We start from the raw sequence: 26,190 nt of genomic DNA, 5'->3' as shown, positions 1-26,190 counted from the left end.
TAAATCAACTACAAAATATCTTTTAATTTTTTGGGAGTTAAGGTTTTATTTTGAATTTTTCTGAAGTTTCTTCATTAATTAAAAGGAATTCATGGACATATAATCAAAATAAAAATAAAAATTCTGCAACTTCTTGACCACAAAGGTGACAGTAAATTATATACACAGATGATGAAATACTAGTAATATATTGTATATGTTTCACTAAAATGAATTTCTTCTCTTTATTATTTTCTTTTCCTTTCTCTTTCACAAACAGAGTGAACTTTTTCATTTGAGAACAATGGTCTTTTTCACATTCTCCACAATAAGTAGCATCTTTCTACTTATTTACTTGTGTATTGACAGCATACATGTTGCCATTTAGAATTTCAAATATGTATATATTTTATTTTACCATGTTATAAAATATTAATAAATGTTAGCTATTGTATTTTATTATGGCTCCATTTAAATAGCATGTCTTAAATAATGTTCCAGGGAATTGGATGTTGCCAGTACATAATGAATGTGCATATGTGTGTCAGTGTGTGTGTGTGGATGGCTTGGGTTTATGGTGGTGGCAGTGGAAGTTGGAGTTCCATAATAAAGGGGAGGCTACTTTGTTATCTCACTTGAAATCTCAGGATCTTATTACAGTTTGGACAAGGAAAGAGGCTGAGGAACACAGTACATGAATTGTGATAAATTTTGCAATCAACTTTTTACTCATGATTTAAAGTCAATATGGTAGAAAGATGAGGCTGCCAAATATTTGGGGATGATATAAAATTGAAGTTTCACTTCTAAAAGTATGTACAATGATGTAATGGTATAGACTTCAGATTTATAGTGATACTGGTTTAAGATCCCTGTAATTACAATTTAAAATATAGACCTTTGTCTCATTTTCTTATGACTTGGAAGGGATGGAGTCCACTATATATTGACGATAAAAGTTCTGGCTGCATAGGTTTTGAAATTAAACACATAAACACATTCGCCCACATACATGAAAAATTATGGCTGAAAATGTGATTTACTAAGAAGTGAAAAAATTAAAAATGTCACAATCCTGATGCTAAGCTATAACAATAATGTAATCATACATATAAAATTTTAAACAAAAGTAACATACATCTGCATGTACCATTTTGAATCCTGCTTTTTCACTAATAACATATTGTGAACTTTTCCTGTCTTTAAAAATTCCTTTTTACACCATTTTAGTAGCTATTCAATACTTCATTTTAACTTAATTGGTTATTACAACACATTTCTCTTATTTCTAACTTATTGTATTATGAATAATGATGCCATGAAAATCCTTGAATCCAAATCATATGCATATTTGTTAGGACAAATTTTTTTGTTAGACTAACTTATTAGAAATAAACTTACAATATGCAGGATACAGTAATATGTTCTGATTCTTGATCTCTTGATCTTCCCCAAAAAATCTTTTTAGCAAATTAAACTTTATCTACTTAAGAAATATATGTTACACTGTGACCCTACACCCAGGATAGTGCTATTCACTCAAATTAGAAGTGAAAAAGATAGAATGGTTTTTACTGTCATGTAATATATTTAGTTTATTATCATTCTTTTCATCAAAGAATGGCATAAGTAGAATGTCATTTTTTTTATTTGACAAATAGAGTTATAGACAGTGAGAGAGAGAGACAGAGAGAAAGGTCTTCCTTCCATTGGTTCACTCCCCAAATGGCCGCTACAGCTGGCGCTGTCTGATCTGAAGCCAGAAGCCAGGTGCTTCTTCCTGGTCTCCCATGTGGGTGCAGGGGCCCAAGCACTTGGGCCATTTTCCACTGCCCTCCCGGGCCACAGCAGAGAGCTGGACTGGAAGAGGAGCAACCAAGACTAGAACTGGTGCCCATATGGGATGCCGGCGCCACAGGCGGAGGATTAGCTAAGTGAGCCATGGCGCCAGCCCCAGAATGTCATTCTTAAATTATTCCCTTTTATATTTAAACCTTTCTGTATCAGCTTGTAGATAGTTTTGATTTGTTTTAATGATGTAGAAGTTAGAAAAATATGTCTGTATCTATATCTATATCTATATCTATATCTATATCTATATCTATATCTATATCATCCTTTGGGAAATCCCTTCAGAAGTCACAAGGTGACATTACAATTCCTATTTACTTTTACTCTACATTTGTACCCATACCTCACTTATAAAATTTATTTGTACCCATACCTCACTTATAAAATCATGAATTGCCAGTACCAGAGAGCAAAGGCAATTTGTATGGCATGTGATTTGATTTTCCTAATATAGTTATGTAAGTTCATGAGCTGATATTTCTCATGTGGAAAAATATACATATAATCCAAATTTGTTTATAGTTTCATGCTCAGGGCATAATAATTTAACAGTTTTTCCTTCAGAAGGTTACTCTTAAATTCCTAATATTTTAAAGTTAATTTACAGTCTTTGACTAGTTTTTGATAGGATGTTTACATAAATTATAGCTTCCAATTCTTTTTTAAAAGTGATTAAAGGCTCAGTATTCTTTGTTTCTATAGGAATACATCAGGTAATTCATTTTGTTGGAAATCATATTTTATTTAACTTCAGGATAGGTGGTTGACTTCTGGTTCAATGTTTCCTCAAGTTACTTTATTTAAATATTCTTTGCAGTCCACTTTTGTTAAATATTGTAAATATCCATTTTATTGTATGCCCATTTAAAGGGAATTTAAGAATAGATTAAGACCTTTCATATAACCTTTTAACAATCCATTGCCTTTGAAAAACTCTGTAAGTGAAAGGTTTTTTTTGAGCATTAATATTTTATACATCATTGTCATAAGTTTGTTATTCTAGAAGTATGGCATGAAATGAGTATCCTAAAGATTAGTAACTCATTAAATAGTAGGAAATGACATATAAATGCAAAATGAGCTATGGTGTACAAATTCAGATTCTTCATTTCAATGAAGCTTGAATTGATTTAGATATTAGCAGATCTTTCATGATTAATATAGATGAATTAATATTAGTTATTAGTTACACTGAGAGCCCTAAGTACTTTACCATTCTTGTGTAAAATATTTAGAATCCATAGAAATATAAAACAATCTAGTGTTTACCAAGAGACAATGAGGTTTCATGATTTCTGCCTCAGTTTCTAAAAAACTATCAAAACAAAAATGTAGTTTTATAACCATATTTAATGTATAAATGCATGGATTAAGATTAGGCTAAAATTGCTACAGATTTTAGAAGGTGGATTTCAGAAGTTTATGTTCACTACCCATTTTAGAAGAAAGAAAACTGTGTTATGGAATTAATTTATCTAAAAATACTCTTCATTTTAAAGTAAATATTGTATTTTACGAAGTGCTATATACCTTTAAAATATTTCATTACCTTGATATACTTGATCTAAAACAGAACAGATGCCAGTGCAAGGAAAATAAAATCTATTTCTAGAGTACCTTGTTGGTACCCTTCTTCAGCATGCCTGTTTAATTTCTATGAATTCCACACATCTTCTTCCCCATTTGTTAAGTAATTATCCACTTAGGTTTATGCAGACAGACATCAGTAAGACACTCCATATCTGGGCATTTCTTTCTTCCTGTGAATATATGAGGGATCCTCAAAATATTCAGGGAAAATGTAAATCATGAGAAAAACTATGCATGGAGTCAAACTCTTTTTACACTAAGATAAACTTATCTTGTAAGTACATTTTTCATGGACTTTTTGAAGGACCTTCATATCTTCATCGAAAAAGATTTTTGGAGAAAAAGAGAAAAATATCTCATAGCTTAATGGTAGTCTGCTCCTAAAGGTCTGCTTTCCTTTTTTTTTTTTTTTTTAAATTTATCTATTTATTTCAAAGGCAGATTTGCAGAGGGGTACAGGGAGGGAAGGAAGGAGGGAGGGACAGAGAAAGAGTGAGAGAGAGAGTGAGAGAGAGAGAGAGATCTTCCATCCACTGGTTCACTCACCAAATGGCTGCAATGGCCGGAGCTTAGCTGATCCAAAGGCCGGAGCCAAGAGCTTCTTCTGGATCTCCCACATGGTTGCAGGTACCCAAGGACCTGGGCCATTTTCCACTGCTTTCCCAGGCATATCCACAGGGAGTAGGTTTGGAAGTGGGGTGCCCATATGGGCCTGCGACAGTCTTACCTGCTATGCCACAGTGCTGGGCTTGCCTTTGGGTTTTAGATATATGTCTTAAAACAGTACCTGTCTAAGGATGATTAATTTGAGCAAGATTCGTGCTACAGAAAGAAGACTTTAACAGTTTATGATTTGGCATATGGGAAAGTCATCCATAAGAAATGTGAGGACTGGAAGCGAATCTTGGTAAGAAAACCCGAATTAAATGCCCTGGAACACAGGCCCATGTGAAGACACATTTTCACTATTGTGGTATCTTTTGGAAAAGGTTTTTAAATGAAAGCAAAAAGTCATTAGAGAAAATAAACTAGATTTCATTCTGATAATTTGAAATACAGTGTTTTAATTGGAACTGTTTTTTTTTTCTTTAGACTCTTAATTTTTTGTTTGAGAATAAGCATGTATGTGAGGATTACCTCTTTTGTGTGTCTTTATTTCTTACTGCATAAACTATAGATAATAACAATTGTGTCCCAGGGTTGTGAGTAATATTGTGAGTCAAAAAACATGAAGTGAGCTGTCAAAAAAGCTTAGAAAACATTTTTTAAAACTCTGTGAATACAAAGAAATGACATACTATAATAGGCATGGTTAAGGAAAAACAGTGTTATCTTAAGTACTACATAATAAATGGTGTTTAATCTTTAGATTCTGGTATAGATTCTTAAAATATTAAGCAACTTATTAATGCAGTGCATTCAGGACCCCTATTTCTCAGAGTGTGAGTGTGTGTATGTGTGTGGGTGTGTTAAGAAATTTTAAAGCCAACTTTGCTAATGCTTTTTAGGCTTTGGTTAGACATCACTTTGGGGAATTTGCACAATTATTTATGTAGATGGCTATTTACTAATAATCTCAAATGTGTTTTCATTTAATTTCTTTCGGGACTGTTTTTTTTTTTTCCCCCTATGTACAGACGGCCCTCTGTATCCATGGGTTCTGCATCCATGTATTTAGGCAACCTTGGGTGGAAAAGATTTGAAAAAAATTGTGTCTGTACTGAACATGTACAGTCTTTTCTCTTGTCATTATTTCTAAGGGACATAAAATCAAAACTATTTATATAACATTTATATTTGATCATGTGTATTATCTAGAGATAGCTTAATAGTATGTGAGAGGATATAAGTAGATTGTGTGCAAATAATTCACATACTGATTTTGGTATCTGTTGATTTTATGGGTCTGGATCCTATCCTCTTGGATGTTGAGGGGCGACTGTAGTATGTTTACGGGTAAAATATGAAATTTCTTGATTGTTAGGTGATGCTTACAATCATTCTTTTGGAATAAATGAGCCCCAATATGTTATTTTTAAATTCAATCTCAATTCTTATGTTGGGTACATTTTAAAATTTTTATTAAGCAAGTGCTAATATTTTGTGTAGCATTTTAACATGTGATAATATTAATTTATCCATCACATTGAAGTGCTTAATTTAGATACGTATTATATGGAAAATTGTATTTAAGGGTTAGTAGTATGTGTTTGTTTTTACTTTTCGTCTTTTAGTTCTAGCGTGTTGTCCTTTTGGTTTTGTTTTATTGCTTTTTTCTTTAATTTTGCTTACCAGAGCCAAAGCCTTAGTAGAAGAACAACGCCTTTTGTTCCTAGGGTTCAGGTAAAGGCCTTGTCTGCCTGATAGAAATAAAGTCGTGTTTATACCCTTCTTTGTATGTTTTTGGAAAATGCGTAGTAGGAAAACTTTTTTTGGTATGTTGCTCCAAACCATATTATTGACTTTCAAATCATTTTCTGAGTCAGCTTGTAAAATTCTGCATGGGGATTAGAATACTGAATAAAAATTTAAAGAGACAATCTTTGTTAGTGATTTTATATGTTTAAGTAAATACTAAAACTTGTAGGTTTCAAAATGGCATTTAACATAGATTTAATGTAGATTCCACATATATATATATCATTTACAGAAATAGCTAATTATATTCTGTTGATTTTTCCCTTTATTATGCTAAGGTTGCTGTCTCTTTAAATCATTCATTATATCACTTAACATCTACATTCTCTTGCATTTTCCAAGCAGTAACTCTTTGAGGAGATTGGCAAATATATTTGTACCTTATTTAAACTATGAATTATATGCATGTTGAATATAAGGTTCAAAGTTTGGAAAGCATATTACTTTGAAAGAACAAAAATCACAATCCAAAGTCAATGTGCTAGGTTTATTTTCTTGATATCTGGTCCATCCACTTAATTTTACTATAATACTTGGGTACAAGTTGTTTGCCTCTTTTCATTAAGAAACCCTTGTAGGGTAAAGTAATGTCAACATAGTTTTTTTTTAAAAGTAGTTATTATCCCTTCCTTGCTTTGCTGCATGTTTTTAAAAAATATTGTTGGTTTTGAATAACAGTTGTTTTATTTAAATTTTAAAAATTAAAATTATTCTTGTAATAATTTACAATATACTGTGCTGCTCAGGTCCTACTCAGGAAAATTAAAAGGCTTATGTGGTAAAGCTAGAATGCTAATTATATGAAAACAGTTAAAATGATATAAAGATATCAAAAGCTACATTTTAACCATTTCTTATATAAGTACAGATAAGAAATTTGGGAACATTATTAAAAAGTTGGTCAATAAAATTTATAAATCTGTTTTGATAATATGAAGTGGATATGTACTAATAACTGCAACCTCCATGTGAGTCCTGTAATATAAATAAAACCTAGGTCTAATAATCAAGCCCTTAGTTTAAGATAGCTTATTAGAAAGTATAATTTTGATCAAATAATCAGTAACATTAAAATGTGCTTATTTCCTATCTAAATTATTTTGACATTCGTAAATTTTAAATTATAATTTAATAAAGTACCATTATAAAAATATGAATACAACATGCCTAACATATGTTTGTACAGGAATTGGGCATTAGTAAGTGATATTTTTGATTTTCCAAGGTAAAGGAAATCTGAAAAAAATATTCTTTACAAAACTTTCATAAAACATAGCTGAAATGTTTAGTTCTGATAATTTTTATTGGGCAAAATGGGTGTATTGACATAGCAACAAATGCTTAGTTTCCACGAAATTCTTTCTTGGTGCAAAAGATTTTTACAGAGACCAAAAATTTGTTTCAGTAATTCTCAGCTTCGTTTCATAATGATAAATATTATTTGTTTGTTTCTTATTATAAAGTTTATTAAAAATTTTCTTTTAGGCTCTTGGTTTATTTTTCTCTTTGAAGTATGTTGTATTCATGTCCTTGTCCTCCAAGATGATGGTATCTTGGAAAAAAATAAAGTTACTTTATTATTAGTGGAGATAGAAAATATCATGGGAATTAATCTGATCTTGGTCACAGATTATAGAGGAATCATGACACTGTCCAAAACATCTCCTTTCATCTCATGTACAATGAGACATTGCTGCATTTCTTTCTTTTTTCCCCCCACTCATGTCTTTTGCAAGAATAGTTTATTTCCTGCTCCCCTTATTCTTATCTGTATGCATATTCTAATATTGTTAGCTAAACAAATAGTCAAACATTTTCCCTTTCAAATATTGGAGACTTTTTTCTTCAAGCTGTTGATCCCTTAGTCTAAAGTAGTGGTTCTGAAAACTAGAATGCACATGAGGGTTTGTTATAATTCAGGTGTCAGGACCTCATTCTTATTTAGTAGGTGAGAGGTAGGCCCCATGGAATTTATAATTTTTTTTAGTAAATAAACAAATAATCTTGATGCAAGAGATGTATTAACTACAATTTGAATAACAGTTTTCAAGCATCTATTGTTGTATTTAAAATCTCCATTAGAAAAACTTTTAAGGCAAGATGAAGAGTAAAATGAAGACTTAACATAAGGAATAGTAATTATGATTTCTGAAATTTATACATTTTCCCCTTTATTCCTACATAGGAATTTGTCCAAAAAGGGGTGGGAGAGGTAGAAGTAACTTTAAATGCTCTGTTGAGCTGTCAACCACCTCTTTTGACTCAAAGGTGGCTTGATCTCTCATACCCCAAGTTTAAAGTAAGGTACTCAAAAAAAGTTATGTTGGAATTGGAAGTGAACTCCCAGGGTTTCATATATAATCACAACACATTTTTATCATTATTTTCAATTTCTAAATTTCTGGCTCAATATCAGTTTTAATAGAATGGTTAGAGATGTGCTGAGTTCTGACCCAAAATCTGAATTAGAGCCATGATCATCCAAGATCCTGATATAGAATTTTCTAGCAAAGTGTGAAGGTGTAAGGTATGTGTATAGGAGAGATGATGACTATTAAATCAAATGAATTCAGGAGCTGCATATGAAGTTCCAATCCCTAATTATGGCACAGGAAAATTAATGCACATTTTCTTATCTTAAATTTTAAAATATACTCCAATTATTGTAAGGATGTGAAGCATTTACTTCATAAAAGAAAAAGAGGCTTTATATCTGAGCAAGAAAAATTTTGAAAGATGTGCTTCAAGTTTCAAGTAGAAGCTGAAAGAATTTTTTAACTAAAGCTTCTAGTAAATTATTAATTATAGTCCTTGATGTGTCTTTTGTTATGGAATAACATAAAACATTTACTTGAAAATTCTCTATGAATGTCATGTAACCAAGTTACTATCTACTCAATTAATTTTGAATACTTATTCTAAAAGAGGATCCAAAATAAACCATAATGATTCCTGGATAAGTTTAGATATATAGCAATTAATGTACATGTAATTATTATGTACATGTTAATAAGCAATCACATTAGGATAATTAGAAGCCCAAATGATTTAGCTGATATAATAGACTTCTGAATCAATTCTTTTATTCATTGAAGTTATGATTGTATGTCCTTTTATTTTAACCATAATTTATCAACTGAAATTTATATTATATACTATTATTAGTAATAGAATGATGTTAAGTTTGTAAATGAAACAGTATGTTTGAGTTCATAAATGAATATTTTTTGCTTTTCAGATAAAACTATGGTTTGACAAGGTTGGTCACCAATTAATAGTTACAATTTTGGGAGCAAAGGATCTCCCTTCCAGGGAAGATGGGAGGCCAAGGAATCCTTACGTTAAAATTTACTTTCTTCCAGACAGAAGGTAGGGATATGAAATAAAAATAAATGTACTTGAAAATAAGTGAAAAATTTTCAGTAGCAATGAGTGCTTCAGTTCTGTATCATTTATTTTTTTGTATCATACCAGTCAGATACTTGAGAAATTAAACATATGCATAATCATACCTAGAAATCAAATATTCACAAGTATTTAAAAGTATTTTAAAGCTTTATTACATATTGTTGCACATTTATTTTAAGCACGTGTGGATTTTTTATTAAATCTTTTTATGTATAAAAATAAAAATATGCCAATTAAAATAAAATTTTTAGCACAAGTTTCAGAGTCAAAAAGCTAGAAGTGTTACTAAGATGTTCTTTGTATTTTACAATTTCTACCTCCTGTTATCAAGACTTTTTCTATCTGTTCTGTAAAATTAACAAACGTGTCTTATATTTCATCATCTCGTTTCATCAAGGAAACTTAACCACTGGGCCCAGATTCTATTTCCTCAATTATTTGTTTTGTATCTGTCCAAATCAGTACAAATGACTTTGTTGTATCCTGATTTAAATTGAGAAATTAGGACCAAAAAAACTTTTCAAATAATCTAATCATGCTTGATTTCAGGTATATAAAAATAAGAGACTATTCCATAGGCATCATAAAAAAGAAGAAAGCAATGACACCAATTATTCTTTTTCCCATGTATTTGCATCCATGGCAAATGTTTCTAAGGCAGAGAACTCTCAAGGTTTGGTCATTTTCTGCTTTTGAAAGTGGCTGGACACAGATTTGATTTTAAACATGTTGGCATGATCTTGGACTCCAATTTACTTAGTTCATAGTTCAAGGATCACTCTGGGACCCTTAGTTGCTTAGTTCAAGTGGCAAGTTACTGTGGTTGAATTGGGTGCCAAAGGATCATCTGAACAATGTCAGCAATGAAATGGACAAATAAGAGGAGGTAGAAAATTAAGAAAGGCCTTTCAGTGTATTTGATGCATAATTTGAAATGAAATCTGTAAAAATAAGACAAAATCCTTAAGTTGTTCACTAAGAGCTTAGATTGTCTTTTGGAGAGAGAGGCATGTTGAACTCTGAGTAAGATGAAATCCATAATTGGAGCCATTGAAGCTACAACTTCAGCTAAATGGCAGATATCCCAGGTGGATGACCCTGCTCTCCTGGTGCTCAAATCACTTGGCTTCTTACAGCACACAAGGATGACCAGTGTCTGCACCCATGGAGTGCTATGGTGCCACGTTCCCATTTCTGCTTTTATGCACATACAACTTAAGTTTCTACCTAAGCCTTTAAAGAGAAACACTTAGTTATCAAGATGATAAAAGTCTTTAAAATTAGTGAAATTCTCTCATGATTGATTATATTTATTTAGTTTTATTTTCTTGTACTTAGCTCCTTTCCCTTCTCTCTAGAGTAGATACAGCTCCAATGGTAGGGAGCTCTCCTATTCCAAATCTTTATATTCCATGTGTCAGTGTTCTATCTGAGTGAAAAGAATTTTGGGAGCTGGTGTTGTGGCATACAAGTTAAGCTGCTGCTTGGATTGCTGGCATCCCACATGGGTGCCAGTTTGAGTCCAGGTTGCTCCAATCCAGCTCCCTGCTAATGTACCTGGGAAAGCAGTGAAAAATGGCCCTAGTGTTTGGGTCCCTACACCCATGTGAGAGATCTGGCTGAAGCTCCTGCCTCCTGGCTTCAGCCTGCCCAGCCCTGGCCATTGTAGCCATTTGGGGAGTGAACCACTGGAAGGAAGTTCAGTCTCTCTCTCTTTCTCTCTCTGTCTCTGTCTCTAATTCTTTCAAGCAAAATAAATAAATCTTTTTTGCAACGAATTTTTGTTTACATTATAATTTCAACAATTTTTTAGATTTTTTGCAGTTACACAAGTTTTTACATGTGAATAAAGACTATTTGTGTTTCCATTTTGAATTTCATTTTTCTTGACAAAATTTCTGGGAGAAATACTTGAGCAGGTGAACATAGAAAACAATTGAAGCCTTTTTACTGATAAGACTTCCTGGAGGGCTAAGTGAGCCCACAGATGAGATGTAGAATGTCAGACCTATAATATCACAGAGAATATCAGAGAAACCCTTCAAAGTGTTATTTCTAGATAATGTATTATGTACTTTAAAAAATATCTGGGCATTCTATATATTTATATTTATATCTCGGAAAATATTTAAAATCTTTATAGTTTGAGTAAAAGCTTTGCATGTTGTTACTAAGTTAAATGGAAACAAAAATACTGGTAATATTAATTTAAACAGAAAAACTAAGTTAGATTTTAGTTTTGTTTTAAAAAAGTCAGTTACATTCTATACAATTAGAAATTAATTTTTTTATTTTAGGATCATTAGGCTGCCACTTAATATATCTATAGCATGCTTATTGATCTTAGTTTTTAAATACTTTTAGCATCTTTTCACTGCTTGACTTCTACAGCATGATCTGATTCTGAAGGCTTTGGTTTGACTCCTTGAAAAAAAAAAACTAATTTTTTTAAATTGCTGAAAATAAGATTATTTAGCATTATTCTTTTTATGAATTGGTGCTTCACTTAACATTAAATTGCTTTATTAAATTATAACCATATATGTTGTATTTGTTAGGAGCTTCTTTTCTACCTAATATAGAAATCTCTTCTAAAAATAGGTATTCTTTGAGTTTTTCTCAGTCTTTTAGGGAAGTGCATATCTTACTCTTCTGTTCTATTTCAGATTTCAGTGAAATTATTCTTGGATTAGAAAGCAAGTTCTTGTTAAGTGCATCCTTCCTGGCCTTCAGGAAAGGAATATTATCTCTTGACAGGGTCTCAGAATTAATTATTTCACTGATGGAATATACACAGATAATAAATAAATATGTAAAATTTTGAAAGGCAAGGATAGAGAAAGATAAAAAATCATAGTACTTGTAATTATTCCAATTATTTAGTTTGTTATCCCTCTGTACAATGTCACTTCTTTTTCATTTATGAAGATAAAATCTCCTATACAGGTTTGCAGTTATTTTCCTACCATACCTTTAAAGTTAACAGAGGTACAATGGGTATAAATTCATATCGGTTATTGTATTTAAAGGAGGCTTTCTGTTACATTGCATATATGTGCTCTGGAAACATATTATGTCTTGAGCACTAAAGTCTAATCTGTATTAAACATTGAAATTCCTAGAAGTTGCATGGCCTCTCCATTTCAGAGACATCCTACACCTTTGTTTTCTCTACTCCGTGTTTCCCAACACTTTTAAAGCGGTGATGTGCTGGGAGAATTTGTAGCTGTTAATATTATTCTGTTTGTAGTTTATTATCTGTGTGTTTCTCACTTTAAATAGGCATTCCAGATAGCTTACAGTCTATTTCCTGTATTTTTCCTTTATTTATATGTGGTCATTGATCCTAATACTCTAGAACTGTGATGTCCAAATAGGATAGATGTACCTCACAGATGTGTGAGACCATCCAATCATTAGGAAGAAATACTTGAATCAAATTTTTCTATCTCATTATTTTATCTTCTATTTAATATATTTCCAAGAGTACATAATATATCAGTACAATGGTAATATACAAAATTAATAAATACATATGCAAATAAGAGAAACAGCTTAAAACATTCAATTGATAGAGATATACAATCACAGAAAGTATGTTAACATTGAGTTGAGAGTTCCATCTATCAGCATGGTCATCTTCCATTTCAAACCTACATTACTGGCTACCTTACATATAAAAAATTTGCAATATTTTTAAAAACCTGGGATAAGTTAAATAAACAAATGCTTATTTCTTATATGTAAGAGTAACTTCATAAAATGTAAACTGTAATTGTTCATCAGCTAAACCATATGGATATGAAGTTAAGAACTCACAGTTTCTGTTTTTGTACAATAAGACTTCTATAGTTTAAGTTAATAACACATATAATGTTACTGCTTAATTACCATTTTAAAGGTTACCAGTAGGGCAGTTTTGAAAAGATTTTAGAGTTAAGATGTTCCAGTCTATTCTTATTATGATTTTTGAGAAAGATGGAGTTTTTAATTGTATATTAAAAAAAATTAAGATTTATTGAATTACAGATATTAACTCACAAAATATGATACAATTATATACTTTATAAATTTTAATAGTAATTTTATAGGGTACAATATTTTCAGTATATAATACATTTGTGATTAAGCAGCTTCTCTCCTGAAAAATATTAAATTAATAAATCTTAGGGCAAAACAAGTTTTATTTAAATTCATATATTTTTATTTTTATAGTGATAAAAACAAGAGAAGAACTAAAACAGTAAAGAAAACACTGGAACCCAAATGGAACCAAACATTCATTTATTCTCCAGTTCACCGAAGAGAATTTCGGGAACGAATGCTGGAAATTACTCTTTGGGATCAAGCTCGAGTTCGGGAGGAAGAAAGTGAATTCTTAGGAGAGGTATTTGGACATATTTTAAAGTTTACACTGTTCATGTCACCCTGAATATTTTTATATGACTATCAGTAGAATTTTATATTTCAAATACCTGAAAAATCAAGACATATCTTTAACCTTATGAATTTAGCTACTGGTTTAAAACAAAATTTATCAACAGTATAGAAAACGGTTCTAAAAATGAATAATTTTACATTTTCAATCTTGTTATAGAAATCTCAGTGTTAAATGATAAAAGATTGGTTTGCATTTCAAAAATAGTTTTGTTTTGTGGTGTTGTATGTATCTGTGCCACTGTTAAGTAGTTCAGCCATTTAATCATGGATTGTTTTTTAAGCCCTATACTGTACCAGGCACTGTGCTAGAAACTGAGCCTTCAAAGGTCGTTGAGGCAAATTACTTCAAAAAAGTTGCAGCACATTCGGGATTTAGTCAGTAGAATAGCAAGTATGATATAACATGCAAATTGCTTGCTGTGTTGGGATAAAGGCAATAGGAATATAAAACTACAGGCAGGGGAGGAAAAGTGCTCAAAGTTTTTTACAAAGCAAGTGCAGTTTAGCAATGTCAAGAGGAGAAACTCCTGTGGAGGGAATGAGACATCAGGAATTGAGGGTTTTGGACAGGTGTTACAATTGGAAGGGCAGGTTGTAAGAATCGAGACTTGACAGTTAAATTGATAGCAGATCTTGTTCCTTAATATATTATATTGAGAAATTTGGATTTATCCTGTGGCTACAGGGAACACAGTGACAGATTTTAAAAAGAGAGTGGCCTGATGTACTTGAGAAAAGTGTTTCCAGTAGTAATGTATGGATAATGAGTTAGAGAGAGGCAAGATGGGAAGCAGTTCACCTATTAGTGTGCTAAACTATCTGCTTTCTAAGGAAATACTGAACTGAATATTGTCAGCCAGGAACCAAAGAATAATAAACCTATGAAACATTTGAGAAGCAGGATAGCAAAGTTCTTAGGAGCAGAGACTCAGGCCCAGCTATATGGATCTATATTTCCTGAACAGGTATTTGAGCAAGTTATGAATCTATCTGTGCTTTAGTTTCTTTGTCAACCCTGTGGGAATGATACTAGTATATAACTCAGGGTTAATATGAGGATTACGTAAATGTGCTTTGTGTGTGTGTATGTGTATAAACATATGGAATATAATGTCTATACATTGTCAAATGACTGGAGAAAATTTAGTAGGAGCAAAATAGTAACTTAGCTGTTTTGCTGCTTTACCTCCTCTAACTAAATCGTCATGTATCTTTGTATGGAAATTCTTCTTCTGTTTATTGATCTTAAGTTTTTTTTTTTAAATTCTATTTAAGTTTTGCAAGTTTCGTGTATTTCATATATACAGCTTTAGGAACACAGTGATAACTTCCCCCACTACCTTTACTCTCACTGTGCTCCAATACTTCTTCCTCCTTCTAAATGCAGGCACACTATCTTAGTTTCACAACACCCTAAAAGGAAATAGTCATATAATAGTTTTATAATTTAAAAATATTCATAATATAAACTCCATTTTATAATGTAGTTCATAGTAAACATCCATTCTTGTGGTTCTTTTTTCCTTTTATTTGAATCTGTAGTAACATGTTATGTTGAACCCATAGTTTTAAGTAAGACAGACTGGTTCATATTTTCTCTCTCACTAATGAACTAGTATGACTACAGACAAGTTTTATTAACCACTTTTAGCCTGGATTTTGTTTTAGTAGCATTCTATTAATTAAATAACATATGTTATGCTTCTTAACACACAGTATGCCCTTCAAATTTGTTTTTCTCTCCCCATTCAAGAGTTCTTTTAAAGCTTAAATTAGTTACTATAAAATAATATGCATATATTTTTATTATTATAGACTTAAAAATAAAATATTATTCTGTAGTGGTAAAAATCAGTAGATGAATGATGAAATCTACAAATTAAGTGTCAGATATTAAAACTATTAGATAACTAATAAATAATATTTTATTTAGATATTATCAAAACATATTGGCAATTTTTCAACCTCTAAAGTCTTCATTTTGATTTAACAGCATTCCTATCATAATTATTTTAAAGTTATAAGACATTTTATAAGGGGATTTCCTTATTATAACCTTATTATAGATATAGCATAACAGTGCTCTGTCTCTTGGGTTTGTAGATTTTGATTGAATTAGAAACAGCATTATTAGATGATGAGCCACATTGGTATAAACTGCAGACCCATGATGTATCTTCATTGCCACTTCCTCACCCTTCTCCGTATATGCCACGAAGACAACTCCATGGTGAGAGCCCAACACGGAGGTTGCAAAGTAAGTTGCCAGTAAAATTTACCATTGAATTTTTCTAATTTTGAATGATACATATGAATAGGGTTTGAAAGTATCATTGGAAGTATTAACAGATATCTGTTAGTATTTCATAGGTATTATTAAAGATTTTAAATTGTTTCTTTCACTAAAATAAATTTATACTCTATTCACTCATCACAATATTAAGGTGCTTTATAGTTATATTTTGGATGATTTTACTCCAAATAACTGCATTTATGGTTAAGTCAGTGCTTTGACTCTTTTCTTTTTTAAGATTTTATTTATTTATTTGAGAGAGAGAGTTACAGACAGAGATAGGGAGACAGAGAGAAAATTCTTCCATCCTCTGGCTCACTTCACAAATGGCCATAACGGCTGGAGCTGAGCCTATCCAAAGCTAGGAGCCTGGAGCTTTTTCCAGGTTTCCCACGTGTATGCAGGGGCTCATCTTCCACTAATTTCCCAGGCTATTAGAAGAGAGCTGCATAGAAAGAAGAGCATCTGGGACTCGAACTAGCACCCATATGGGATGCTGGTGCTACAGCCCTAGGCTTAACCCGCCATACCACAGGTACCAGCCCCAGGGCTCTGAATCTTTTGTTGTTGTTGTTGTTTTGAGTTTAAAACAAATGAGTAAATTTTTTCAGGAATTCAGTATAACTTTAAGAATAACCGACATGGAAGTAGCAGTGCTTTTTTAAAAATTTTTATTTAATGAATGTATTTTTACATAGATACAATTTTAGGAATACAGTGGTTCTTTCCCCTATCCGCCCCCCCTCCCCCCCTGCCAGCTCCCATCTACCTTTTAATAGCTTTTTTGTTAAAGTTTATTTTGTCTGCTATTAGGATGGCCACACTGGCTCTTTTTTGGTTTCTATTAGCTTGGAATATCTTTTTTATCCTTTGACTTTCAGTCTGCATGCATCTTTGCTGGTGAGGTATGATTCTTGAAGGCAACAGATAGATGAGTTTTCTTTTTAAATACATTCAGCTAGTCTGTGTCTTTTTTTTTTTTTTTTTTTTTTGACAGGCAGAGTTAGACAGTGAGAGAGAGAGGCAGAGAGAAAGGTCTTCCTTCCATTGGTTCACCCCCCAAATGGCCCCTAGGGCCAGCACACTACACTGATCCGAAGCCAGGAGCCAGGTGCTTCCTCCTGGTCTCCCATGTGGGTGCAGGACCCAAGGACTCGGGCCATCCTCCACTGCCTTCCAGGGCCACAGCAGAGAGCTGGACTGGAAGAGGAGCAACTGGGACAGAATCTGGCGCCCCAACTGGGACTAGAACCTGGAGTGCCGGTGCCACAGGTGGAGGATTAGCCTAGTGAGCCGTGGCGCTGGCCTAGTCTGTGTCTTTTAACTGTAGAGTTGAGACCATTTACATTCAGTGTGACTATTGTTAAATACTGTCTTTTTCCTGCCATGTTTCCTTAAGCAGAACTGTATATGTATTTTGGCTTTTGTTTATATTTTAGCTGGGCCATTTTCTGTGTTCATCTTCATTTGCAGTAAATTTCCTATTTCTGTTTCTGCATGCAGCACACCCTTGAGCCAGTGTTGTAGAGCTGGGCGCGAAGATACAAATCCTTTCAATTTTGTTGTGGAAAATCCTTATTTCCCCTTCATTCATAAATGATAGCTTTTTAGGGTATAGTATTCTGGATTGGCAGTGCTTTTCTTTTAAAACTTGGAATATATCATGCCAGTGCCTCCTTACCTGTAAGGTTCTCAATGAGAAGTCGGGGTGAGTCTGATTGGATTACCTGTGCATGTGATTTTTCATTACTCTCTGGCACATTTTAAGATTTGTTCTTTGTGTTTCACTGAGCTGAATGTTGCCACAATGTGTCGTGGTAAATTCCTTTTCTAGTCATGTCTGTTAAGAGTCCTGTGTATTTGCTGTATTTGGATGTCTCTTTTTTTTTTTAAAGATTTTATTTATTTATTTGAAAGTTAGAGATACAGACAGTGAGAAGTAGAGACAGAGAGAAAGGTCTTCCATCCACTGGTTCACTCCCAAGTGGCCACAACAGCGGGAGTTGCACCAATCCGAAGCCAGGAGCCAAGAGCCAGGAGCTTCCTTTAGTCTCCCACAAGGGTGCAGGGGCCCAAGGACCTAGGCCATCTGCTTTCCCAGGCCATAGCAGAGAGCTGGATTGGAAGAGGGGCAGCCGAGACTAGAACCGGCACCCATATAGGATGCTGGCACCACAGGTGGAGGATTAACCTACTGTGCCACAGCGCCAGCCCCTGGACGTCTCTTTCAATCTGCCTATTGTGGAAGTTTTCTGATATTACTTCATTAAGAAGGCCTTCTAATCCATTCTTTCTTTCTACACCTTCAGGGACTCCTATTATCTGGACATTACAACACTTGATTGAATCTTGTAAATCTCCAACTGTGATTTTTAATTTTCTAATTTCTTCTTCTTGTGTTTGGTCTGACTATATTATTACTGGGAGTTTGTCTTTGAGTTCTGATATTTGCTCTTCTATTTCATCTGTTCAATTTCTGAGTGATTCCACGGCATTTTTTATTTGGTCAATTGAATTTTTCATTTCCAATATTTCATTCTGGTTTCTCTTTAGAATCTGTTTCTTAGGTGTGCTTTTTATTCAGATCTTGAATCTGTTTCTGATTGCTTCTAAGTAATCTGATTATTAATTTTCTGAATTCTTTTTCTGGCATGACTTCAATTTCTTCTTCTTCAGTCTCTATTATTGAAGGTTTAGATTCCTCCATTGGTGAGTTCATATGTTCTTTCATATTCTTATTCAGGATTTTTCCTTTGTTCTTTGGCATTTTTGTTTGGTTTCTGTTGGGTTTAATTTTTAAGTTGATTTCTCTCTGCTATGGGCTGCTATGGGTCTGTGAGGGTTGCCAGTGTAAGCAAGTAGCTCCACCTCCTAGAGCTTTTTTTATTTCTGGGAATTGAAGGAGGCAGATACTTAAGGTGGCAGGTACCTGGTTTTTGATGTACTAAGCCCCGTCCACTGGCGGGCCAGTCTCCTTTGTTCCCCCAAAAGCGCCTGGGCCTCTGTTGTTTCAGCCTGTCACTGTGCCCCCTGTGTGATGAGGGAGGAGTCACTCTGAACCATTGTGATTCTTGTTCTGGGTGGGGTGGCCCTTGCAACTGATGTTTATGTGCCAGAGGGAAAAGCACTGCCCACCAGCCTGTGCTCCAGAATGTAAACAAGCAAGATGGCTGCTCTTTACCCCCTGCAGCTCCGATGGGGGTCAGGAACCACTGAGGGATCATGGCTGTTCAACCTTTCTGTTAGTCCCCAGAATCGCACCCTTTTCCCCTTTCTAGCACCAAGCACTGTTCACTTTGTTTCCTCACTCATCTGTGTCTATATCTCTGTGGGCTCAAACCCTCTCACCTGTTCCCCACCACCCCCACGGTGTGGTGATGGTTGCCCTCTCACTGATTCCCTGTTCCATTCTGTTTCTGCAGTTTGGGCAGCTCTATTTTCCCTAGTGTGGTCCCTGGCACCCTCTGGTGAACTCCCGGGCCACTCTGTGCCAACTTTTCGTGGTTCTGTTGCCTGATTGTATCCCCTTTTATTCATTAATCTTTCTCTGCACAACTTGGAACATCTTGCTGCTATACTGCCACCTTCCCAATCTTGAATCTTAACTATAAGAATGAAATTGCTAAATTTAGTGGAGTTATAGATATGAATTTCTACTTTCATTTTCTCAGTATTTTATGCATTTGTAAGATGACAAGTATAGCATAGTGGTTGAAACTGTGAACTTTAATCTCAGGTTAGCTTGATTTTGAATTTTGTTTCTTTTACTTTGGAGCTGTGTAACTTGAGGCAGATGATCTCTTATGCCTTACTTTCCTCATTTACAAAATGGAAACAATAAACTCTACATTATGGAATGGTTATAAGAATTAAGCAATCTCAAGAATATAAACTTATATTATTGTTGTTACAATGTTTGCATTTTACCTTGGATTATTTTTGGATGTCATCTGATCTAGGAAGTAGAATTAGATCAATTTGGAAAAATTTAGAATAAACTCAGAAATATTTTGAGAATGAAAAGTGTCGTTTTTTGGGTCTTTGCTTCCACAATTTAAGATTTGGGATTTTCTTTTTTCTGATCCATCTATTATTGACAAATGAGGTGAATGCTTGCTGGTTATTAATGGAGTCAGCATATTTCAGGTATAGCAAAATTTTTGTTAAATACTGTAGGACTGATGGATATTAACCAGATTTTGGGTCTATACATTTAGTGGCATGGATTCCCTGTCATCTATTAATCATCAGAAAAATACCTGGATGCATAATAAATAGCTACTGACTAAATGGATCATTACCTTCTCGCTGTATAGGAAACTAAATTACATTTCAAAATGCTGTTTGATAAGTAGAGTATTAGAACAAATAATTGGTTTTATGGACAATTTTGTCATAGGAAAGTATGAAGAATTGCCTTCAATCCTTTAAAAAATAATCTCTCTAATGATTGAAATTGTATTCCCACCAAATGCAATCTCCTATACTTGGATCATTGGTATTAATTGAACACTGATTCTATAGCACTCAATTTTTCAGCCTTTCCATGTAGTCAGCTCTCACACTTCTGTATTTGCAAATGTCATTACCATGTCTTTTGTTGTAATATTTACATTACAATGAATTTCATCAGAACTAATATTATTTTTTCTGGCTACCATACTGTGTCCAATACATTTTTTTTTTAAATCTACAATACAGGATGATGGTTTATTATGTGAAAATGACTATTATATAGTTTGTAACCCGCTATAAATTATTGCACACTAATTCTTTTAGTTTATAGGATACTAATGCAAGTCAGCATTACCTTTTCTTTTTTTTTTTTCTTTTTTCTTTTTTACAGGCAGAGTTAGACAGTGAGAGAGACAGAGAGAAAGGTCTTCCTTTCATTGGTTCACTCCCCAAATGGCTGCTATGGCCGACGTGCTGCACCAATCCGAAGCCAGGAGCCAGGTTCTTCCTCCTGGTCTCCCATGTGGGTGCAGGGCCCAAGCACTTGGGCCATCCTCCACTGCCTTCCAGGGCCACAGCAGAGAGCTGGACTGGAAGAGGAGCAACTGGGACAGAATCTGGCGCCCCAACAGGAACTAGAACCCGGGGTGCTGGCGCCGCAGGCAGAGGATTAGCCTAGTGAGCCTAGGTGCCGGCCAAGCATTACCTTTCTTACAAGATTTCTCATTCTCCACTTATTCCAATTATTATGATGCAGAATGTATTTGGACTCTAAATACTTGAAACTCTTATATCTATTCCCAGTTTCCATTTTCTCTCCCTTGGTGATAGGTAATAGTGGATGAGAGGGATGATGAAAATAGAGTATTTTCCAGTTGTATGTATCATGGTTTTTCATGAGATCAAAATTTAATTTAGTTGATCTTGTAGCTTTTCATATTTCCTCACCCCTAAAGTGATTTTTCTGTTACTTAGTCGTAAATAGTATTAAATTTACCCAGGGGATAATATAATGTCTCCATGGTGTACCCTATCAATTTTTTTACTATCAACTACATCTAATAAATAATTTTATAGGTCTGAATATGAGTAAGATTATGTACATTTGCCAAAAGGAAGGAAACAGAGACCAAGGAATTATATTTAGAAAGAAAATTAAGGGGCTGGCACTGTGGTGTAGTGGTAAAGCCACTGGGAAAGCAGTAAAAGATGGTTCAAATGCTTGGGACCTTGCAGCCACATGGGAGACCTGAAAAAGTTCCTGGTTCCTGGCTTCAGATGGGCCTAGCTTGTGCCATTGTGGCCATTTGGGAGTGAACCAGCTGATGGAAGATCTCTTTTTCTCTCTCTCTCTTTCTTTCTCTGTCTGCCTCTACTTCTCTGTAACTCTACCTTTCAAATAAATAAAATAAATCTTTAAAGAAAAGAGAATTAAAAACCTTCTATTGGCTAGGAATATATTGCTCATAAATGGCAGGTGCATGCCATTCTATGAATAAATATATTCATAATTTTATTATTGATGACAATCTTCTTAGGAGTTTTTCTCCATTTAGAGAGTAAATGTTACATTTATTTACAGATATGTTTTATATTAAAGATCATGAACACTGACATACTTGGTGCATTGCATGCATGAACAGTTAACATCGAAGGTTTATAATAACCCTTATCTATTCCTTGGCCTAAGATTTATTTAACAAAATGTTTTGGTAAACCAGCTTCTGCTTTTATGAAAGTGACCGTGAGGCTATAACTTGTTTATCATGTTAATAAGAATTATAATTACTAATGAAAAACTTTTTTGAATCATTCGGATCTGGTTCATTCTTCAAATACCTGCAACAATCATGCCTGGCCAAGGCTGAAGTTAGGAGCCAGGAGCTTCGTTTGGGTCTCCCACATGAGTGTCAAGGACACAGGCACTTGGGCCATCCTCTTCTGCTTTCACAGGTGCATTAGCAGGGAGATGAATTGGAAGTGGAGTAGCAGGGACATGAACTGGCACCCATATGGGATGCTGGTGTTGCAAGAGGCAGCTTGACCCACTAAGCCACAATGCTGGCCCTTAAGCAATATTTTTGAAATGGGATCTAGGCAGATTTGATTATCCGCTTTGAATTATTTCCAAAATAAAGGTATTGAGGAGGATACTTCGAAAAGTTTGTAGAAGTGGAAAAAATGTAAGTACTTTGATGCATACATTTTTAAATAGATGCATTTGAAGATATGTTCCTAAGTGACAAAATATTAAAATATTAAAGTAAAGTAATTATAGAGATGGTGACAAGGTCATTACTCCAATGTGTCAAAGAAATAAGGCTATGAGAAATTTAAACTTTAATGACAAAATAACATTTTCTACACTATTTTTTAATTTCAGGCTACTCCTAGATATTCTTTTGAGTTACTACAGGATGTAGGGAGCAGCACATATTTCAATGAGTGACTCATTAAGCATTTTTGCTAATGTATAAGCAAGGATGTGGCTATGATTTCAAATAATATAAATGCATCAGTTAATAAGTGAAGTTGCTTTTGGAGATGACAAAATATCTCAAATATTCCCACGATTTTTCTTTTGATTCATTAATGAGGAACATTTTTCATTACCTTCTTGGAAGAAAAAGGGATTGTATTGGAAAGTGTACTTTCATACTTTTATTATATGTTTTTAAATAGTTTTATTTACTTATTTGAGAGGTAGAGAAAGAGAAAGAGAACCTCTTTCCAGTGTTCACTTTCTGAATGCCTACATCTTCCAGGGCTGGGCTAGGCCAAAGCAGGAGTTGGAAACACAACTCAGTAAAGTAATCACGTATGATTAAAACGATAATAATACAACATTCTTAAGTATTGCTTTGACAAAGGTATAAAACAAAGTTTTACAAAACTATATTTGCAGAAATACTGTTAACACAGACATTTCTTTCTTTTATCTTTCTTTTTTGTTTTTCAAATTTTATGTTCCCACGTGTGAGGGAAAATATGCTGTATTTGTCTTTCTGGGTTCAGCTTGTTTCATGTTACATGATGTCCTCCAGTTATGTCCATTTTGCTGCAAATGGTAGAATTCCCTTCTTTTTATTGCTGAATAATATTCCATTATGTACATATACAACATTTTCTTTATCCATTCATCTGATGATGGGTACCTTTTTTGATTCCAAATTTTGTCTATTGTGAACACTGCTGTGATAAACATGGTGCAGCAGGTATCTCTTTGATACATTGTATTTATGTCTTTTGGTTATATACCTAGTAGTGAGATTGCTAGATCATATGGCAAGTTTATTTCTAGCTATTTTAGAGATCTCACACTGTTTTCCACACTGGCTGCACTAATTTACATTCCTACCAGCAGTGTATAAGCGTTCCCCTTTGCCTACATCCTCACCAGCATTTGAGGTGACGTGATATCTCAGTTTGGTTTTTATTTGCATTTCCCTGACTGCTAGTGATGTTGAGCAATTTTAATATATTTGTTGACCACTTATACTTCTTTTTGAGAACTGTCTATTGAAGTCCTGTGCCCATTTCTCAACGGGATTGGTTGTTTTAGTTTTTTAAGTTGCTGATATATTCAGAATATTCATCCTTTATCAGGTAAGTGGTTTGCAAATATATTTTCCTATTATGTCAGAGATCGGAGATCGGAGATCTCTTCACTCTGTTGATTGTTTTCTTTGCTGTGCAAAAGTTTCTAAGTTTGATATAGTCCCATTTATATAGGTTTGCTGTGGTAGCCTGCATTTTAGAGGTCTTGTCCAAGTTGTCATCCCCTACACCAATGTCTTGGAATGTTTTCTGCCAGCAACCTCATGGTCTCAAGTCTTAAATTTAGGTCTTTGATCCATCTGTAGTTGATTTTTGTATATGGTGGGAGCTATGGATCTAATTTCATTCTTCTACATATGTACATACAGTTTTGCCAGCATCATTTGTTGAAGAGATTATCCTTACACCACTGTATGATCTGAACACTTTTCTCAAAAATCATTTTGCTGTATGTACAGAGATTAATTTCTGGCCTCTCTATTCTGTTCCAATAATCTACAATCTATGTATTGGTTTTTATGCCAGTATCATGATGTTTTAATTACTGTAGCTTTGTAGTATGCTTTGAAAAGCAGCTTGATTGTTGTTGCTCAGAATTGCTTTGGCTATTCTGGATATTTTGTTACTCCACATGTATTTTATTTTATTTTTTAAAAAGATTTATTTATTGGCCAGCGCCATGGCTTAACAGGCTAATCCTGCACCTTGCTGCGCCGGCACACCGGGTTCTAGTTCTGGTTGGGGTGCCGGATTCTATCCCGGTTGCCCCTCTTCCAGGCCAGCTCTCTGCTATGATCCGGGAAGGCAGTGGAGGATGGCCCAAGTGCTTGGGCCCTGCACCCACATGGGAGACCAGGAGAAGCACCTGGCTCCTGGCTTCGGATCAGCGAGATGCGCCGGCCGCAGTGGCCATTGGAGGGTAAACTAATGGGAAAAAGGAAGACCTTTCTCTCTGTCTCTCTCTCTCACTATCCACTCTGCCTGTCAAAAAAAAAAGATTTATTTATTTACTTGAAAGAGTAGGAGAAGCAGAGAGAGAGAGAGAGAGAGAGAAAGAGAGAGAGAGAGAGAGAGAGAGAGAGAGAGAGAGAGAGTTCTATCATCTGGTTTACTCTCCAGTTGGCTGCAATGGCTGCAGCTGTGCCGATCCAAAGCCAGGAACTAGGAGCCTCCTCCAGGTCTCCCATGCAGGTGCAGAGGCCCAGGGACTTGTGCCATCTTCTACTGCTTCCCCAGGCCATGGCAGAGAGTTGGATTGGAAGTGGAGCAGCTGGGACTTGAACCAGTGCCCATATGGGATGCTGGCACTGCAGGTGGTGACATTATTTGCTACGCCACTATGCTAGCCCCTCCATATGTATTTTAAGATTTTTTTAATTCTGTAAATATTGTCATTGGTGTTTTGATAGGGATTGCACTGAATCTGTAGATTGCTTTATTATAGACATTTTAATGATATTGATTCTTCTGATCCAAGAGCAAGTAATATCTTTCCATTTTTTTGTGTCTTTGATGATTTCTTTCATCAGTGTTTGATAATTTTCCTTATAGAGATCTTTTACTTCTTTGGTTAAATTTATTCCTAAATATTTGATATTTTATGCCTATTGTAATGAAATTTTTTCTTGATTTCTCTTTCAGTGAGTTTATTATCAATTAAAAAGATGTTTTTTGCATATCTATTCTGTAAACTGCAACTTTATTGAATGAATTTATCAATTCTAACAGCTTTTGGTGGAGTATTTAGGTTTTTCCATGTACAACATCATGTAATCTACAAACACGGATAATTTGACTTTCTTTTTCCAATTTTTATATCCTTTATTTCTTTCTCCTCCCTAATTGCTCTTGCTAAAACTTCAGTATTATATTGAATAAGACTCGCCAAAGTGGACAGCCTTGTCTTGTTCCAGATCTGAGGGCAAATGCTTTCAGCTGTGATTCTAAGACTTTGTGACATGGATATACCTTTCTACTACTGCTAGGGGAGCTGTGGCTTATGACACCTCTAGCCCTAATCCTGGTACTAGGAGATGTTAACTGTACCCTGCTAGAGTCTACAGGGTGACTATAAGGCATACGGATTTTGTTCTGGAGGGATTAAATTCAGAGAGGTGGAATGCAGGCATGTTCTTCCCTAGGTTCACCAAGTTGGATTCCAGAGAAATTTAGAACTAATTGTTACACTCCTAGTGTTG

At 34.2% G+C, this 26,190-nt stretch overlaps 1 protein-coding gene across 19 annotated transcripts in view; it reads left to right on the top strand.

Annotated features, from left to right (window-relative positions):
• The window catches only part of RIMS2 (regulating synaptic membrane exocytosis 2), a 753,630-nt gene that overhangs the window by 411,146 nt on the left and 316,294 nt on the right, over nt 1–26,190 (top strand). For all 19 annotated transcript variants that reach the window (XM_062188147.1, XM_062188136.1, XM_062188128.1 and 16 more), the window contains 3 exons: nt 9,077–9,207; nt 13,462–13,633; nt 15,790–15,943. In XM_062188147.1, the coding sequence (XP_062044131.1) occupies nt 9,077–9,207; nt 13,462–13,633; nt 15,790–15,943 (457 nt within the window). The remainder of the gene's footprint in view (nt 1–9,076; nt 9,208–13,461; nt 13,634–15,789; nt 15,944–26,190) is intronic.

This window comes from Lepus europaeus, chromosome 4 (genome assembly GCF_033115175.1).
Source record: "Lepus europaeus isolate LE1 chromosome 4, mLepTim1.pri, whole genome shotgun sequence".
NCBI classification, from domain to species: Eukaryota; Metazoa; Chordata; class Mammalia; order Lagomorpha; family Leporidae; genus Lepus; species Lepus europaeus.
This window is presented reverse-complemented; position numbering and strand designations above follow the sequence as displayed.